The following is a 13,454-nucleotide window of genomic DNA, read 5'->3' as shown; positions in this document are numbered from 1 at the left end:
TCATCCAGATCAATCTGGTTTTATGAAAAATAGGTATTCGGCTAATAATACTAGATCCCTCCTACACGTTATTGAACAGAGTCCATATCTTGCTTCCCCTGCGGGAGTGATGGCTTTGGATGCAGAAAAAGCTTTTGATAAAATTCATTGGCAGTTTTTATTTAAAACTTTATTGTCTTTTAATTTTGGTGCCCATTTTATTCGTATGATTTCTGCTTTATATTTTGCCCCTACTGCTCCTTTGTTTATTAATGGTCAAATTTCCACTAAATTTTCCCTCTTTAGAGGTACTAGGCAGGGTTGTCCCCTTTCTCCACTGTTAGGAATTGAGCCTTTTCTTAATTATATCCGATGCAGTGATAATATTCAGGGGATTGCGATAAATGATGTCATGATTAAAACTTTGGCTTATGCTGATGATGTTTTATTGTTCATTAGTAATCCACTTTCTTCTGTTCCCTACTTATTAGACATTATTGAAAAATATTCGGTGGTTTCTGGTTATAAGTTAAATGTAGGTAAAACTGAATTTTTTCCCTTGAATGCTTTTTGTACCCCGGATATGCTACCAAACACAGATATTCTTTGGCAGAACAGTAAGCTGAAATACTTAGGTATCCTATTTGCCTCCTCCTTGCCTGCTACATTAAAACTAAATGGTGATTTTATACTTGACTATATTAAAAACAAAACGTCCAAATGGTCTCCCCTTTTCCTAACCTGGTGGGGTAGAATGGAGGCTATAAAAATGAATATTGCACCAAAAATGTTCTACTCATTGGCCATGATTCCCACTCAATTTCCTCTCAAATTTTCTAAAGATATTGGCAAACTGTTATCTAAATTCCTTTGGTCTAATAAGGTTCCTCGTATTGCTTACAGGAAATTAAAACTCCCTAAGTCCCAGGCTGGCTTTGCCATTCCGGACTTTTACCTCTACCATAAAGCTTTTATTTTAAAGCAAAGCTCCTTATGGTTCACAACCTCTCACATGGTCAAACCTCCAATTTGGCTTGATATAGAATCTTCAATTGTTCGTCCCTTTTCATTGCCCTCTTTGCTGTTGATGTCTTCTGCATCCAAGGGTATTCATAAGTCCTCTATCATCAAATCCTCTAGATTAATCATTAATGATTTGGATTCTAATGTTGAATTACCCTTACTCTCTACAGTCCACTTGTCTTTATGGCACAGTGCTTTACTTAAACTAAACAGAAACATTAATTTCTGGTCCTCATGGATTTCAAAAGGAATTTTTTTATCTCAAAGATATCTTTTGTGGAACTGCTTTTATTCCTTTTGAACAACTACGGTTAAAGTTTGATATCCCAGCTTCTGATTTCTTAAAATACCAATCTTCATGTAATTCAATGTTGGACTCTTTTCCCAATGGTATTCCTTCTTCCACCACTAATGACCTATTAATTTACCTTACGGCTGTTACAGCATCCCCCAAAGCTGTCTCGGTATTTTATAAAAAATGTACTTCTTCCCAGGGCTCCAATGTTGGTGCAATATCATATTTTTGGAATACTGAACTGTCTATTTCCCTATCAGATGACACATGGTCATTAATTTGGCTCAACAGTATTTCTAGTTGGCTTCCAGTGTCTCTGTATCAAACTAATGCTTTTGTTTTATTTAATGCCCTATGGACCCCATTTCGATTATGCAATGCGAAATTGTTATCATCTGATGTTTGTTGGCATTGCACTTCAAGTTCGGGATCACTTCGTCATATGTTATATGATTGCCCAGTTATTTTCAAATTTTGGTAGGATGTTTGGAATGTAATTTCAAAAATTTTGCCTGTACTCGATGATATTTCTTATGCTATGTTAATATGTAAATCAGTTGCCCTTTCCCATCCTCTTAGTGAATCAGAAGCAAAGTTATTTAATTTTTTAATTACAGCTGCCTTAAAATCCATTACTTTTTGTTGGAAAGATGCTTCTTCTCTTTCAGTTCATGCCTGGTGGTCGTGGATTATCTTTACTAGAAGAGGAGTACAGCTGTCTCTTAAAGGCGTTGTTCACAATTCGCAGTCATTTCAATCTTTTTGGTCTCCTATTGATTGGTATCTTATGCAATGATACATGGGTTATGTTATGCTATGACTTAAAGTTCTATTCTGTATTTTGATGATTAATTTCCCCTCTTTTACCAGCCTTTATACTCAAATTCAACTGTGACTCTATATTGTTGTATTTCATGATTCTCTGATATGTTCCCTACCCCGTCCCTTCCCTCCCCTTTTCTCCCCCTTTCTTATTTTTTTTGGTTATTGCATTTTATATTCGCAATTTCATTATTTACGCATATAAGACTTATTATTTTTGTATTGTATTTGTCTATTTCTTCTGTTTGCAAAATATTTCAATAAAATCATTTTGAACTTAAAAAGAAAAAGTGACTTTTTTGAGGAGGAATAAAATACTCAATTTGTAATTTCTTCAGAGCAACCTTTTATTTATATATATTTTTTATTTTGCTCAGTCACTCTTCAACTCTAGCTTGTTGGTGTAGTTATGTTGTTTATTTATCCCAAAGTGGTGCTAATAATTTAGAGGCTTAGGAATGTACTCTAGGCCTGATTTGTAATTAAAGCTTTGCAGCTGAATTTTTGAAATGTCTTTTTTACAAGCACGACCAAGAGAACATTATAAGAGATCAAAGTTATGAACAAGTTGCTCATGGACACCTTTGGGTAAATACATTACCAGAGAAATAAACAGCCATTTTCCTTTGTCCCCCTACAAATGTAGAAGTTGCGTCTCAGTTCCCATTGGTAATTCCTTGTTCTTAGTCCTCTATACAGTACTACAGCTGTGTCTCCGGTTATAGTAATTCCTTATTTTTAGTCCTCTAGGCAGTGCTGCAGCTGTGTTTCCGGTCATCGTGGTAATTCCTCATTCTTAGTCCTCTAAACAGTGCTGCTAGCTGCTTCACTGGTCTCATCAGTAATTCCTCATTTTAAGTCCATAGGGAAAGCTGCAGCTGCATCTTTGGTCCTATCAGTAATTCCTCATTCTAAGTCTCCTAGACAGTACTGCTACCTGCTTCTCTGGTCTCATAGGCAATTCCACATTTTAAGTCCACTAGACAGTACTACAGGTGTCTCTATTCATACACCACGTACACTCCAATCCAAAACACATAGATAAATTACTGTCATTTACAACGCCAATATCTCTAACTCTGCCAAATGTGAGACCTATTGCATTGCAAATGCTTGTTTTTTTCTTGTAGCTGTTATCTGGTAAATGGGATTTACTCACCTACAGGACAAGTGGTGCTTTCATTTCTTTCTGAGTCAAGGTGGTCGGTGCAATAAGAATCTCCCTCTGTCTTGATACTGAATGCTGCAAGCGGTGGTATAGCACCATGTTCTGTAGGTTTAAAAAATAAATGTAAATGTCTGGGTTCAGAAAAATCATGGTTCTTTCAAATGATAAACACAATCATTGATATAACTAAATTAATGCCCACCTAAAGAAGAGAAAACAGCTATAAAAGACAGAATCAACTATGTAAAAGAAAATATAAGCATAAATGAGCTACACATATTATCTTTCTACTGCAGCAACTACTCTTATATGGATAAAAACTAGTGACACCCAACGCTTACTATCCTTCTCTTAAAAATTAAGATAACCAAATGTCTTTTTTTGTCTGAGAAAAGGACTGTGAGCTGGAAATGAAGGTCCGTGGCTAAACCTAGCCTCACTCGCCCTTATTTCACGTCATTTCCAGAAAGATTTTTTTTTATGTAGTCAATTCAACGTAGTCATGAAAAAGTACACACATATACACGGGAATGTATTCCAAGGTTTCATACACAGAAAACGCTGAAAAGTGATGGGACCCAAGACAGAGAGCATAGAATTTGCATTATGATTGGTCCCTAAAGAATGAAAATCAATATAGAGAAGGAATTCGCTAAATATGCACTGTTGATGGGCCCAGAGAGCCAGCACGCAAAATGACGCACGTTAGTGAGGCTCTTGTTTTTGGAGTCCAAAACCTACATAGTCTGTGTCGAAATGCGCTGAATTTTGGTGCATCCAAGATCTGATGCCACACTTATTTATACCATTTACAAACAAGGCTTACATGTGGACCAGAATATTCTGTCCCTGCCTTAACCCATTTGTGCTGGGGTTGGAACGGAGTTGTGCAGACATTATCATACCTGGGAGAAAAAAAATCGACAACCCCCGCTAAACGGTCCAGTCATACCGGAAAAAAATTAACCTTAAGGTAGTGTTTGAAGGATTTTACTACAGTGTTTACTTTCCGATGTCAGCTAATAGGTCAATGATTTCAGACACTAGGATACTTACCTTATAGTAGCTATAATTTGTCTGCTCTATGCCCAGATGTCTCTGGGTGCAAAGGTAGGCAACTCAGTGGGGTTTGAACCTTCAGCTGAATTTCACAATTTGCTGAAGCGTTTAGCTTTAGGTAGTTTAAACACTTTTACCCCTTTGGTATTTTTTTGTAAAAATATTTTTATTCGTTTTTGCATGAATGAAGCATAATTCTTCGATACATACACAGTAGATTTTGCACAATATCTTCTCATTAGAAACAGCTTTCAATACAATGAAGTCACAAATACACAGTATTCTAATAATTGAGGTCAGATTTGTCACAGTTCGTCGTGCGCTCCTGGGCTTATTCTGAATCTGTACTTGCTGGTGGATCGCAGATATTGCCTCTGTAAGTATTCCATGCCCCCCAGATTTTCTTCCATTATTTGGGGCAACCCCTGCTACTAAACACCGCCCTTTCCGTGAACATAGTTGCATCCATATCCCCCCTCCATGCCGCCAGGGTGGGCTTCTCTGCTCTTCCCAAACTTTGTGCTATATTTCTTTTGGCCATCATAATACCCAATGTCGCCCAGCTCTGTCCTGAACAGGTAAGATCATTGGGTTCCTACACATTTAGAAGACAATGCCTGGGTTCCGGCAGCAGTGAGATTCCCTCTGACTGAGACATAGTTCTTAATACCTGTCTCCAGACTCAGCTATTTTGGGGCAGTCCCATATGGTGTGATAAAAGGTCCCCTCCTCACCACATCCTCTCAGGCAGTAGGGATGATCTACCCTACCTATCTTGTGTAGGGTGCTTCTAGAATAATATGAGCGATGTAGTATACGTAATTGCACCAGACGGAGACGTGAGGGGATACCGACTTCTTTCGGGGATGCCAGTGCTTCCTGCCACTCTGATTCATCAAACTCCCCAGTCATGAGACCATTTTTCCCGTAAGGTCCCCGTTAGACTGGGCAGATTATTAATTAATTTACGGTAAACTAAAGAGGTCGCTTTCTTTGGCAGATAGTCCGTCAGTGGCCTATCCTCCAGGGGAGACACTTCTGGGTCTTCCGATTCTGGTGGTGATGCTGTCAGTAAGGCGTGTCAAATCTATATGTATCTGAACTGTTAAGTGGGCGCTAAATCGAATTGTTGTATTAGTGCAGCAAAGGGATGTACCCCTCCTTTTTCCAACAGATCCCCAATCGTCGATATCCCTATAGCATCCCAGCGATCGAATCCCTTGGTGTGCCTAAGGTTCCCTAGCCGCTTTCTGTCCCACAGTGGAGTAAGTTGTGTAAGTATCCCTTGTAAATGTAAATGTAAATGTGCTGGACTTGTAAAGCGCACAGCTGCCCGTAAGCGTCCCGGCGCTTGCTTAGGGAACCCGTCCTGGTATTCCCCTGTGAGAAACCACGGCAGGGTGTCCACAAGGTGAAAGCCAGGCATCCCGCCGCGAGGGGCCGTAGTGGAGATTAAGCAAGCTGTTGCCCAGAGTCGCAGAGTGCCCTTGCCACCCCAACTTTGCCTGCGCTATATGCCAGAGTGTAAGTGTGTGTCTCAATAGCTCAAACTTTTTTAGAGATAATTTTTTATCGCCCAACTGCTCTCTATCCGCTTTTAGTGTCGGTTCAGATTGTGGAAGGTGGATCGACTGATTAATTACCTTCAATTGAGCGGCCCAGTAATAAAGGTGTATGTCTGGCAGCGCTATACCAACATTGTACCAGCTGCGTGTCAGCTTGGCCTGTGCTATACGTGCGGGTTTAAGGTCCCATAATAGGACAGAGACCTGCGCCGCAATTGTTTTGAAGTAAGAGACCTGCACGGGAAAGGGCGTATTTTCCAAGATGTATAAGAAGCGAGGTAGAGCCATCATTTTAAAAATCGCTGCCTTGCCCAGTAGGGTCAGTGGCAGTGATTCCCAATGTCGTACGTCTTGTTTGAGACGTTCGAGTGGTGGCAGCAAATTTCGTCTAAAAAAGTCGTCAGAGCTAGCTGTGATGTGGACCCCTAAATATTTAAACGTGGTTTCTGCAGTTTGTAGCGGGCAACCATCCGGCAGGCACGGTGGCGGACCATGAAGTACGTACATGATGGATTTAGACCAGTTAAAGGAGTATCCGGATGCCCGCCCACAGGCCGTGCAGACATCCAAAAGTGTATTTATAGAACGCCCGGGGGAAGTAAAGTACAGCAGTATATCGTCTGTGTATAGGGAGATTTTGTCTTCCCAGTCCGCCGACCATTTGAGGCCCCTAATAGTAGGCTCCCATCTTATCCATTCCGCCAGGGGCTCCAATACCCTGGCAAACAATAGTGGCGATAGCGGGTAGCCTTGGCGTGTGCCCCTGGCCAAGGGAAAATCTGCCGAGATATGGCCATTAGCTGTGACATGTGCCATAGGTTTCGTGTACAACAGTCGGACCCAGGCACAAAACCTCGTCCCAAAACCCAGATGGCGTAGCACCGCAAAAAGAAAAGGCCAATGGACCATGTCGAACGCCATATGGGCGTCTAAGGAGAGTATCACCGCCGGCTCTTGCAGATATACCGCACGTGCATTCACCCCATGCAACCGTCTTAAGATTAGCGCTGTTTTCCTGACAGGCATAAAGCCCGATTGATCCCTGTGCACTAGTTTGGACAGGTGCGGCCTGAGTCGTAGTGCTAGTAGTTTAGCCAGTATTTTGGCTTCAGCATTCATGAGGGAGATAGGCCGATATGATGTACATTGATCCGCCGGTTTCCCAGGTTTTAGGATCGTTACAATGGTGGCCGTGCGTTGGTCCGGCGGGAGTTCTCCTATCCCCAGGCTTTCAGCAAACAGTCAACAGGTGGGGCGCGAGGGAGTCAGCCATTTTTTTAATATAATTCTACTGGTATGCCATTGGGTCCCACCGCCTTGCCCGACTGTAGTGCTTTAATAGCTATGATCACCTCATCTGTCGTGAGATCGCCCTCTAACAATTGCGCTTCTTCAGGGGTCAATTTGGGCATTTTAAGGTCTTTAATGTAGGTCAGTGCTTCCTCCTGCGAGATTGTCGAATCTGAGGAATAGATTTTCAAAAAGTGGCATGCTAGCATGCCTACTATTGTGTGCGGGTCCGTTGTGAGTTGTCCACCCTCCATTGTGAGCTGCGCTATCCATCTGTCCTTCTGCTCCTGATTATCTAACCACGCCAGCAGTTTACCCGCCTTGTCCCCTACATCATAAATTTTATGTTGTGTGTCTTCAAGTTGCTGTCTGGTCAGAACCGTCAGGTATTCCTTGTGTCGGCGCTGTGCATTCCCGCAAGCTACGGGACGCATCAGGGGTTCGGTCAGCAGTGTATTGTGCCTCTGCAATAGTCACTTCAGACTCTAAAGCTTGTAGTTCAGACTGTCTTTCTCGTTTATAAGTTACTATGGAGGTTATTGCCTGTCTTGTATGCCTCCCATAAAGTGAAAGAGGAGTTCACAGAACCAACGTTATCATGAAAATAATGCTTTGTCACCTTTTTAAGTTCCCTTCTAATCTTGGGATTGTGGAGATATCCAGGGCGTATTGGGTAAGTCCGACGCCTTTTCTGCTGGTGATGGATGTAACTAATCATCAGTGGGGAGTGGTCAGATATGCCCCTTGGTTTGATTTCTACACTGCTAATATTACAAAGGCTACCCAGCGACCCCATGAAGTAATCAATTCTGGTGAGGCTGTTGTGAACACTGGAGTGATAGGTAAACTGACACTCAAGGGGGTGATACTTCCTCCAAACGTCCACCAGTCCCATAGCTGCCATAAAGCTTCCCAAACGGGACGTCCCCGATGACTTTGCTCTGAGAGGGAATCTGTCCATTGAATCATCAGCCACTGAATTAAAGTCTCCCCCAAGATTCAGCTCGCCCTCAGGCACCCCAGTAAAAATGTGCCGAGATCCGGGAGGGCCATTGCTTGTAATGCTGGAGGTATGTAGACAGAAACAATATTAAGAGGCCTCCCTTCCCACTGTGCATATATGGCGGCAAATCTACCTGCAACATCGGTTTTAACATTGCTGACGATTAAGGGGAACTGTTTCTTTGCCCATATACCAACCCCTGTAGAGCCTGAAGTAAATTCCGAGTGGGCCACCATTTTATACCCCCATCTATCCATAGCTTTAGTAGATGTGTCCGTGAGGTGTGTCTCCTGAAGCAGTACCACCGCTGCGACTCCCCTTTTTATGCATTGTAAAACCAGGCCTCGTTTGATTTTATCGCCCAGGCTGTGTACATTCCACATGAGTATGGATAGGGATGGGGTCACAGCATCTGAGCCCCCCTGCGAGTTAGTTATTGAGTCTTCCCCCCCTGTCATATTCAAAGGTGCTAGGACTATAAGTGACTTGTCGTATGTAAGGACTACTGTGTGTTTCTGGGAGTAGTGACATCGCGCAACAATATCCTCAATTGCTCTTCGCATAAACATTAAACAAAAAACATGTACAAAGTCCCACCCCTCAACCCCCTCTCCCTGCCTCCCTGCCATGCAGACTTGGAACTGCCCGCCACCCCAACTCACCAGAGCGCTTAGTACCCCAACCCTGAAACTTCGATAGCATATATGTATAGGGGTGGGAAAGTCCAAGGAGGACCAGTCACTCTCCCCAGTCCCTTAGTCCCGACCCATCAATAAGTCCATTGTTAACGGAAGATGGTAGGCCCTGAGTGGCAACTATGTATTACTCTCCCAATCAGTAAGAAAAACAAATGGGGAGATACTTCCCTTACGTCTGCACGTCTCAGTCGCCAGAGTCCTTGTGAGTGTGGGCATCCTCCCCTTCTTCCTGTTCGATTGCTTCCGGATCATCGTCCTTGTCCTGTTGCTTTCACCTCCTTCCCAGTCATCCTGACCTCTCCGCCGGCCGCCATCCTTCAAGCCAGTCGTGTGCCTCTTCTGGCGTGTCGAAGAACCACGTTTTTTTGTCTGCCACTACTCGGAGTCTTGCTGGAAAGAGCATAGTATACAGCAGTTCACTGGACCTTAATGTCGTTTTTACTTCGAGGAAGCTTCTGTCGCGCGCCGCGACCGCCGCTGTATAATCCGGGAAGAATGAGATCTCAGAGTTTTGTATCCGTAGCGGCGGTGTCACTCGTGCATTTTGGAGAATAGCGTCTCTGTCCCGAAAATTAAATAAACGTGCTAGGACCGGCCGCGGTGGGGCTCCTGGTCACAGACGCTCTCCTGGTACCCTGTGGGCCCGCTCCACCGAGAAGGCCGAGAGGCCCTTGGGTTGCAGTTTGGTCTTTATGAGATCTTCAACGTACAGTTCCATGGCAGGTCCCCCTGGGATTCCGGCAGCCCAATTATTCAAACGTTGTTGCGGTGAGAGCGCCCTTCCTGCTCGTCCATTTTCGGCGCCATCCGCCTGTTGTCTTCCTCTAGTTGTGTCACTCTCTTAATCAGGAGCGAAGTGTCCTTAGTGAGGGATGTCGTCGCTTGCTCTACTTCGGTCCCCCTTTTTGACATTTTCTGCAGATCCGCTCTTAGAGATGTGACGTCTGTTGATATTGTACCCACCGTGGTCTGCACCTGGTGGAGTGCCGCCATCACGTCCTCCAGGGTCACCTTGGAGCCACCATCTCCCTCCGTGCCCTTAGCCCCAGCCCCTTTTTGGTCCGGCAATGGGGAAAAATCCTTGGCGTACGCAAACTTGTCAAGTTTGCCTTGTTGGAGCAGGCGATTACCTCTGCCGCTCATTGTGGAAAGAATAGGTACTCCAATTCTGCACCGCACTGCCACTGAGTCGTCGCGGATTAATACGGACTGCGTAGTGTGTAGACCGACGTCGAAGGACCTCCGCATCTGCTCCGCCCGTTCCTGTGGCCCTCATCGTGTGTTTTGAATACTTTCCTTGTATGTCTGTTTTTGTTGCGCCCCAAATTAGAATGTTATCAGTTGGCGCTGCTGCGTGGCTCTGTGCAGCACCGCGTAGAGCAACGGGCTTTCCCCGCCATCAACAACGCAGAGAATGGGGGGGGGTGGGGGCAGCATGCATTTCGTTGTTGTTTCCAGGCACTTTTCAACACCGGGGGGCAGCCCTTCCTCTGTCACGGCCTGGGGTATATCTGGCTGCCTCTCACCCCCAATTCTTAGGAGTGTACACCCTCCTGCACGGTTGTGAATTGGATGTCTGCTGCTGTTGCGCTGCGGCTCCCAGTGACCGAGGCTCTTCACCCTCAATGAGACCCCACTGCCACCTCTGGCGTGCTTTTAAAAGCACCTCTGTCTCGCTTCCGGAGTCTTCCTCACTGAGGCCGACTGCGATGGGTTTACTTTAGGAGTCACCACTTATTGGAATACCGTACAGCCCCGGGGAACCTGCCCCTACTCCGCGCCCGCTGGTGCTCTTTACCGAGGTTCCTGAAGCCCCACCAGTGGCCCTGGCAGTGCTGCAATGTTCCTACCAGCTTGTAGCGTGTATCCTCTATCTCGCTGCTCCTGCCACTGAAAGGCGATGTTGGTAGGGCCTGCCGATCGGTACGGGGGTGGGGGGGCCGGCAGGTGGGGGCGCCGCTCACCCTGTCACTCCGCTCTGAAGGCGGACTCCGTCAGTGCCTCACACGGGCACCCCAGCACCTCCGCTCACCTGCAGTCTTCAACGCCGCAATAACCTCAGTCTTGGCCGGCCGAGACGCGCACGCGCCGGGTAACCTTTGAAATTAAGCCCGCGCCCGGAGACGTGCACGCAGGCCGCAGAGGGTCGCTCGTCGTCACTCCGCGGTCCGGGAACGGAGCGGCCACAGACCAAGATCAGCTGAAACCGCTTCACCTCCGCAATGCAAGTGGCTGCTCTGGGACAATAATTAGGACGGATATGTGCCCGGATTCATGAAGGGAGTTGGTCTCACCCTCGGAGCTCCTCTATGGTGCGGCCATCTTAGTTGGCTGCAAACCCCTCTTTGTTATTTTGTGTACCTTTACAATGAGGACGATGGATTGATGCAAACCCCGCAATCATATTTCATTGCAGCCTGAAGATATAATGAGTAAGCATTGGTAAAACCCGACAGGCCTGGCGTTGGCTACCAGGCCTTTGGATTTGTCAATGTTTGTCTTGTTATGGTTTTGCAAAATTATATTTTTGGGCCACGCTCTCATCAATATAAAAAAAAAGCAATATTGGCTAAACCATAAGTGTTTTTTGAGCCTCACCTAGCACACTGCAGGGCACCACTTTATGTAAAAGTGCTCTTTTTAAAAGAACGGAATGCTGTCATTCGTAGTAAAGTTAGCCAATGGCTGAGGTGGGCTGACTTACTGCCTCGTGCTGTCAGCTGCACTAGCAGTACTAAAAGTGTGAATGACATAACAGACCAATGTAAGAAGTGACCTGGCTGAAAGCCTCTATATGTATATTATACATATAACTTTACTAAAATCAAAAGTTCTTGTCTCACACCAGACAAGTTTTCTTTTTAATTTGCTTAATATTTTCTTCCATTTCTCAACTGTATAAACATAAATCCTGGATCACTAACCAAGGATACTCACCGAATATATGGAGTTTAAAATTACCAAATATGTTCGGGGTTTCTACACTGTCAATTATGTAATGATGGTTTAATTACTAAATTGTGGCAGACCCACTGGTTCTGGTGCACTGTTCACTTGATGTCAGATATCAAACTCAGGACAACATGGAAATGAGAACACGCATTGGCAAAACCAATAGGTCAAGCCTATGCGAAAGATATGGGCTTTGTCACTGTTTCACTTCTACGAGAGAGCTGGCTTTGCCACTTTTTTTAAAGCTATGCAGTACATCAGTATGTCTGCTGTGCAGCATGGCTGTAAGTAAATAAAACAAACAGTACAACGCGACAAGCACCGGCCAAGTGATAGCCCCTTTTTGTAAATTTTTTTTTAACTTGCAGATAGCGAGAGAGGTGGCGGGAGGCAATGCGGAGGGAAGGTGTGTGCAGTGCAGGGGACTAACACAGACAGAGGGTGCTGTGAAACCAGCCAGCAATGGCCATGTCATAGTATTATGTTTTGTTTATGGGTGGGAGGTGGAAGGCAAAACGGAGGGTGTGGGGTGGGAGGCAACACGTGGGCGAGAGGCAATATAGACAACAGGGGTGGGAGGGAGGGCATAGGGCAATTGACGACAACAGAGGGTGGACTGAAGAACGTGGGACAAGCTGCCAACAACAGAGGGAAGGAAGGCCTGGGACAAGCAGACAACGATGGGAGAGAGGGCCTGGGGTAAGCTGACAACAACTGAAGGAGGGAGGGCATCGGACAAGCTTACAACAACTGAAGGAGGGAGGGCATCGGACAAGCTTACAACAACAGAAGGAGGGAGGGCATCGGACAAGCTTACAACAACAGAAGAAGGGAGGGCATGGGGCAAGCTGATGAGAATGGAGGGAAGGAGGGGGTGGGGAGAGCTGATGACAGTGAAGGGAGGGCCTGGGGCAAGCAGACAACAACAGAGGGAGGGAGGGCCAGGGGCAAGCAGACGGCAATATAGACAACAGGGGTGGGAGGGAGGGCATAGGGCAATTGACGACTACAGAGGGTGGACTGAAGAACGTGGGACAAGCTGCCAACAACAGAGGGAAGGAAGGCCTGGGGCAAGCAGACAACGATGGGAGAGAGGGCCTGGGGTAAGCTGACAACAACTGAAGGAGGGAGGGCATCGGACAAGCTTACAACAACTGAAGGAGGGAGGGCATCGGACAAGCTTACAACAACAGAAGGAGGGAGGGCATCGGACAAGCTTACAACAACAGAAGAAGGGAGGGCATGGGGCAAGCTGATGAGAATGGAGGGAAGGAGGGGGTGGGGAGAGCTGATGACAGTGAAGGGAGGGCTTGGGGCAAGCAGACAACAACAGAGGGAGGGAGGGCCAGGGGCAAGCAGACGGCAACATAGAAAGGAAGGGAGAAAGGGAGGGCCTGGAGCAAGCAGACAACAAAGGTGGGAGAGCCTGGGGCAGGCTGCCAACAATGGATGGTGGGCCTGGGGCAAGCTGACAACAAATAAGTGTGGTAGGGGGTCCTGGGGCATGCTGCCGACAACATAGGGTGGGAAGGAAGGCCTGGGGCAAGCTGCCAACATACAAGGGTGACAGGGAGGTCCTGAGGCAAGCTGATCACAATGG

General features: G+C 45.9%; 1 protein-coding gene across 1 annotated transcript in view; it reads right to left on the bottom strand.

Annotated features, from left to right (window-relative positions):
• The window catches only part of LOC147732761 (uncharacterized), a 503,177-nt gene that overhangs the window by 87,749 nt on the left and 401,974 nt on the right, over positions 1 to 13,454 (bottom strand). The window contains exon 8 of the mRNA XM_086957325.1: positions 3,279 to 3,389. Within this exon, the coding sequence (XP_086813451.1) occupies positions 3,279 to 3,389 (111 nt within the window). The remainder of the gene's footprint in view (positions 1 to 3,278; positions 3,390 to 13,454) is intronic.

Source organism: Lissotriton vulgaris, chromosome 2_1 (genome assembly GCF_964263255.1).
Source record: "Lissotriton vulgaris chromosome 2_1, aLisVul1.2, whole genome shotgun sequence".
In the NCBI taxonomy this organism is placed as follows: domain Eukaryota; kingdom Metazoa; phylum Chordata; class Amphibia; order Caudata; family Salamandridae; genus Lissotriton; species Lissotriton vulgaris.
The sequence above is the reverse complement of the archived record's forward strand: the minus strand, read 5'-3'. Positions and strand labels throughout refer to the sequence as shown.